This window comes from Mesoplodon mirus, assembly GCF_964341445.2.
Source record: "Mesoplodon mirus genome assembly, chromosome: 18".
In the NCBI taxonomy this organism is placed as follows: domain Eukaryota; kingdom Metazoa; phylum Chordata; class Mammalia; order Artiodactyla; family Ziphiidae; genus Mesoplodon; species Mesoplodon mirus.
Window position 1 is genome coordinate 26,548,995 of NC_138994.1, and position 6,199 is coordinate 26,555,193.

General features: G+C 63.5%; 1 protein-coding gene across 1 annotated transcript; it reads right to left on the reverse strand.

The window, feature by feature from the left end:
- Positions 1-1,979: 1,979 nt before the first annotated feature.
- LOC309793608 (forkhead box protein J1-like) lies at positions 1,980-4,933 on the reverse strand (the record flags this gene model as incomplete). The annotated part of the gene is made up of 2 exons (XM_082604234.1): positions 1,980-2,747; positions 4,436-4,933. The coding sequence occupies 2 exons, from the start codon at positions 4,931-4,933 to the stop codon at positions 1,980-1,982; spliced, it is 1,266 nt and encodes a 421-aa protein (XP_082460360.1).
- Between the last annotated feature and the right edge of the window lie 1,266 nt (positions 4,934-6,199).

A 6,199-nucleotide genomic window follows, 5' to 3' on the forward strand; every position in this document is an offset into this window, starting at 1 on the left:
TAAGGCCCCAACCCGCCTGGCCCTGCAGTGTGCGCACCCTTCGAAAATATTTTGAGTAATTAGCAAGGGAAAGCAGGTTGTCCTGGAGCCAGCCTCCAGTGCAAGGAAAGAAAGGGGCCTCAGGAGAAAGGGATCCGTGGAGGCTAGGCAGGATTGTGTAGGACAGTGCCCGTTTGTGTGTGTTTGTGTGTGTGTGTCTGTGCGCACGTGCACGTGAGTGCTGGGGGAAGGGGCTGTGCACCACAAGGGCGTGCTGGCGGGGCCAGGTGCAGGCTCGGGGGAGAGATGGGTTCCAGGCAAAGCTGGGGTGAGGGGGTGGAAAGGTGCCTGCTGAGTGTCACATATTTGCTGTGCCTCAGTTTCCCCATCAGAACTCTGGTACGTTGATTCCTCACAGGCTGGAGCTGTAGGGTCTAGGCACCCCGTCTTCCGTCTGCCCTGATGGCCTCCCTCAGCCCCAACCTGCATTGGAGGGAAAGCCCTGGGCGGGGTGAATGAACCCCAGGGTGGCAAGTGGGGCCCCAGGGGCTGGGGCCCTCTGACCTCACACCCTGTCCCTTCAGGAAGGGACCAAGGGAGGGAGGAGCTGGAGACAGGCCCAGGCGAGGACCGCAGGTGAGTCTGGGCAGGCCCTCAACTTGGGCGAGGTGGGGAACGTAAGCCGAGCCCTGGGCAAGAACGGCCTTTGTGAGTGAGTCCTCAGGGCCAGGGAGGGGGCTGTGCCTCCTTTGCCGCCTGCTCCTCGGGGCTGTGGGTACAGTCTCCCCATTGCACATAGAGAGGTGCCGAGGCCCTGGCTGCAGGGGACCCCCGAGGGCCGCCTCTCAGCCCCTTTCTCTCTGGGCACCCAGAGATCCTGAGGAGTGCATCAGGGGACACTCTGCAGGCCTTTGGTGCCCCCCATCTTCCTCCCAGCCATTCCCCCTTGGGCCGTGGCCTCCCCAAAACTGGCCCATGCTTTTCCCCAGAGAAAGTTGCAAGCAGGTCCATTTTGAGACTTTTTAAAACTTTACTTTTAAAAATGTTTTTATTGTAAATCACTTTCTATGAAAAAGGTTAAATTGCCCGATGGGTTAGGAGAGTGGATGTGGGATGCAGCCCAGGGCGTTTATGGTGGAGCAAGACACTCCCCTGCAGGAGTGCAAGCAAGGGCACGGGGCCATCCCCCCATTCCTGGTCCCAGTGGTTCTAGCAAGCACTGCGTCCCTCCCAGTTAAGCCTCAGCTCTAGCTACATTCACTACATTAGTCTGTCTGTCCCCTTTCCCTCCGCAGCTTGGCTGCCCCAGCCCCGAAACCCCAGATCCCCATCTCCCCGCTGCTCTCAGCCTCAAGTTGGGCTCAAAGATTAGGGACACATACCCTCTGCCCCACCTCTAGGGATGAAGCCAGAAGATCCCAGAGGCCTTAGAAAATCTCCTGGCTCCACCCGGCACCCCGGCCTCCTTTCTGTCTCCTCTCTCTTCCCCCCTCCGCCTAGCTCCTCCTCACAGACTGCCAGGAGAGGCCTCTTGGGTGTTCATTTGCAGTCACCTAATCAGCATTGGTTGTACCTGGGAACTTGCTCTGGATAGAGACCTGGGGAGGAGAGCAGGAGAGAGAGAAGCTTGGAAGCTAAGGTGTTCTGGGGCGGGCCCTGTACTGATGTTTCCAGCTTGGCCAGGGCCCCTCCAAGCCGCAGCTCTCATAGTGCAGGGCCCTTAGCGTGTCTCTGGGGCAGGGAAGAAGTGGATCAATGAAACACTGTGTGTATGGGGGGCTGGGGAGCGGAGGCAGCAATTTGGGTCCTGGGCCCCAATTCTCAGCCTGCTGGACTAGAATCTGAGGATGGCCTGGGCTGGGGGCCGTGTGGCCTGGTGGGGTGAGCTGGCCCAGCCCCTGCCTGGGCGGTAGGGTGTCCATGGGCCTGCACTGGCGGGGAGGGGGGCAGTCTGGGCCCAGACTTCGGTGCTGTCTGGAGGTGGGGCAGGGCCTGGCTTCTTACAAGAAGGCGCCCAGGCTGGCCCAGTCATGCAGGTCAGAGGCCAGTGTGGCATCCCCGGCCTCAAAGAGGGGCTCGGGGGGCAGGGAGCTACGGGTGCTCTCGTCCCAGGGGTGCTCCAGGAAGGATGTGGCCAGGAAGGTCTCATCAAAGTCCAGGCTGTCGGTAGCCTGCTCCGCTGGAGGCCCCCAGGTAACAGGGCAGTCGATGTGGTGGCCATGGATGGTGAGGTCCACGTCCCCGTGTGAGGCAGGGCTCAGCGGCGGGATCAGCTCCGAGATCTCCAGCGTGCCCAGCTCCCCGTCCAGCGTGCCAGCGTCCAAGATGGCCTCCCAGTCAAAGTTGCCCTTGAGGGGTTCCAGCTCACCCTGCTCCTCCTGGGTCAGCAGCAGGGGGCTGGAGGGCCGCGGGACCTTGGCCTCCTGCTTGGGCAGCGGCTGTTGACGCTTACGCCCCAGCCTGCCCTCGCCTGCACCCCAGCCCGCCTCCCCAGTGGCCTCCTCGAACTCCCGCAGCAGCTGCTGGGCCTCGGTGCTCACGGTCAGTGGCCCGGCCCATGGGGCGGCGCTGGGCTCTGGCACGGCCTGGCGGGCAAAGGCCGGGTGGATGTGGACTGGGGGCAGCCGCTGCTTCTTCAAGGCCCCACTCAGCAGCCGCTCGGCGTACTGGGGGTCGATGCACCAGAAGCCCCCCTTTCCTGGCTCGTCCTTCTCCCGAGGCACCTTGATGAAGCCCTTCTTCAGGGACAGGTTGTGGCGGATGGAGTTCTGGACACAGGGAGGTAGGAGAGAAGGAAGACAGCTGGGAGAGTGGGTGGGGTCAGTGATGGGGGGTTCCTAGAGCCACTGCCAGTCCCACCACCACCTTCTCTCCGATGGGGGCAGGGGAGACAGAGGCGCTGCTCCGAGCGGGAGGCTCTGGGACACCAGCCACGGGGCACCAGGAGCTGGGAGTGCTGTCGGGGGCTTTTGTTCCCTTTGGCCAGGATATCTGCCTGCTCGGTCATCCGAGCCCTGAGCCGCAGGGTGGCTCTCAGTGCCAGCCTGTCCTGCCCTCCCTCCCTTACCCCGCTGCTTGTGGCCTCTGGTCAAAGGCCTTGGCTCCCCCAGGTCCTGGACGGCCATCTCCCTCTGCCTGGGCCTGGCTGGCCTTCTCTGTTTGTGAAATGAGTGAGTGGGTGTGAGGGTTTGTGTGTGGGGGGGGGGATGAAGTGTGGGAGGATCTGATGACTTTCCTTGTTTCTAGAGCCGGCTGCTGGCCTGGGCCCTCACCCACCATGTCCCCCTCCTCCCACCCCAGGCTCTGAGGCCTCAGTTGATTATTACCCAGCCAAGAGCATAGCGCTCATTCCTGGGGCCTCTCAGGCTTGGGGTAGTGTGTGGGGGGGGTAGAGGGTCTCTGCTTTCTCACCAAGGTTACAAATGGTACCTGCCCCAGGGTCAGGGCCCAAGCAATCGTGGAATAGCTGTGATTACAGGAACTCTGATCCTGTGACCTGTGCCACAGGGAAGGATCTGTGCATCCTCAGGGTCTCTGTCCCCAAGTAGCCCCTGATCCTGATGGTCGAAGAGGCTCAGGGCAGCGTGTGCCCAGCCTGAATCACCATCCTGCCTTGTTCACGCCTGGGTGCACAGTCCAAACCACGCTGGGGCACAGGGGTCTGGGGCCTGGTGGGTGGGGCCGGCAGGTGAGTAGTGCCCCCTGGCAAGACTGGGAGGTTTACATGGTGGTCTGGGCCCCTTGGCTGCTCTGTGCCAGGTTCCGGAGACTTGGAACATGAAGCCAGTGTGGGAGGAAAGAGCCCCTGTGGAAAGCACGTGGCTGAGGTAATTGTCCCCCCAGGGAGGTTGATGAGAAGAGGGGGAGGAGTGTAGGCAGGAAACTAGGGAGGGCTTGGGGTGGGGGCTGGCACAGCAGCTTTCGGAAGGCCCCGTAGCCCTTCCACTGGGACACCGATGGCCTTCACACCCCGCAGCACGCCCCTCTCCCCTCCCAGAGCCCCTCCAGCCAACTGAAAGCAGGCGGGATGCAGAGCCTGGCAGGAACGATGCTCTGCCTCCAGTCAGGCCCTGACAAACTGACCTTGAGGAGGGGAGTGTCGAGGAATTCCAGGACTTGGGACAAAAATGTGTCCCTCAGTCCATCAACCTACCCTGGGGGGCTGTGTCCACGCATAGTTCAGCCCTGGTCTTTGGGCTGAGCCTGCCGGATGAGTGACAAGTTCTTTCCCCTTGAACCTCTATGTCGGCACCCCTGCAGCCCTCTGAACATCCTCCCTCCTCCGTCTCTGAAGTCAAAGGGGCAGCAGTCCAAGCACTGGGCTCCCTTGAGGTCCTTCCTGGACGGCCTTCCTCTCTCGGGGCCCTGGCCGTACCGCGCCTACTTGGCCTGCGGATCTGGGATGTGAGTCCAGTCCGCGAGGGCATGGGGAGGGAGGGAGGGAGTGCCTCCCTACCTGCCAGGTGGGATCAGCGTGGCGGAAGTAACAGAAGTTGTCCGTGATCCACTTGTAGATGGCCGACAGGGTGATCTTGGTGGCCTTGCTGGCCTGCATGGCCATGCAGATGAGCGTGGCATACGAGTAGGGCGGCTTCACGTGCGGGTTGGTGGCGTAGTCCACGTCGTCGGGAGGCGAGGCCTGCAGCCCCGAGGGGGCGCTCCGCGGCGTGCAGGAGGACGTGGGCTTGCCGGGTGTGTGCGGCTGCCCCAGGCAGGCGGGGTCCGCCGCCAGGGGAGACCCCGGCTCGGCCGAGCCTGCCAGCTCGTGGGAGCCGTGGGGGTCGGTGTCCCCCGAAGGCAGGGCGGGGAGCTCGGCGTTGAGAATGGAGAATTCCTGCAGCCACTGCAGGCTGGTCAGGCTGTCATTCAGGGCGTTGGACTCCTCCAGGCCGCCTTCCGGTCCGGCCTCCTCCGCTGCCCCTGCTCCCGAGACGCGTAGCCAGCTCTCCGCCATATCTGCGGGGACTCTCCGAGGGGGCTGTCAACATCCACGAGCCGAGCCGAGGGTGGCCGCCGAGCTCTCCGGCCCGCTGACTCCCGCGGCTTCAGTTACGCAGCCTCCCGGAAGCGGGCTTCCATCCCGCGATCCGGGGGTAGCCTCCTCCAAACGGAATGTGGTGCCTGCGGGGACCAGAGCGGGAACTGAGCCCTCTTTCCCCACCCCCGAGGGGAGAGTGTGGGCGAGGGGGGAGGCTCTTACTAAAATCCTTCCTGCAGCTGGGGAGGATCTTTTACTGCCGACGTCTGGGAAACAGAAGGTGTGCCCGGGGCTCCGACCCACACGGGGTTCGCCTCGCTCTTTTCCTCTTGGATCTTTAAGAGGAGACTTAATTAGCCCAACGAGGGAATAGTGTAGGGGCATGCGAGGCCACCCGTTTCTCCCTCAAAGCGGGGAATTAACCCCCCTCTCTCCGTCCACAACCAATGGAAATGGGGCGAGAGAGTCCAGGAGGGCAGTACGACGGGTCGGGGGGCGGGGGAGGTCGTCTGATCTTTGAAAAGGGATATTAGGATGGGGCTCAAGGGGAAGGAAGGAAACAATACAGAGAGTTATAAGGGGGTGGGAAGTGAGTGTCCCCCAAACGCCTCTGATGTCAGTCCCCGGGCCCTCCACTTCCGTCGGGGACGGATGGGAGAGCGGGCTGGTACTGACGCCCTCCCTTCCCACGGCCGGCAGCCCTCCCCGTCCCTTACCTGGCTCAGAGCGCAGCCCGGGCCAAAGGAAGCTTCTCAAAGAAATTCCTCCCACCGCCCACCCTCACCGCGGCTCTCTGCTCCCAGCTCCAGGGCCCAGCCAGCAATCCTCGTCGCCACTCACGCCCGCCGGCGCCTCTCTGAAAGCCAGCGGCTGGGGACCGGCACTCAGTAGCCGCTCGCAAGGCGTCTCCTGCTGCCGTGGCGACGCCCCGCCCATATAAACAGCTTCCGCTTCTGCCATTGGCCAGGGCATCTCCACAGAGACCGCGGGCTCTTAACCGCTCTCTCACGCGGTAACTCTCTTCCAGCTCCCTCCTGCCGCCCTCTCCCGCGCGCGACCCAGCCCCCTACCCGCCACCGCGTCCCGGCTCCGCGCATTCCCGCCCGACGGCCCCGCGCAGGGCTCGGAGAGGCGCGCGGCTTGGCGCTCCCGCAGAGGCCCCGGGGCCCTCGGCGAGCAGTTCGCCGCGGGAACCGTCCTCCGCCCCACCCCCTTCCCATCTGGGCTGCTCAGAGGTGGCGA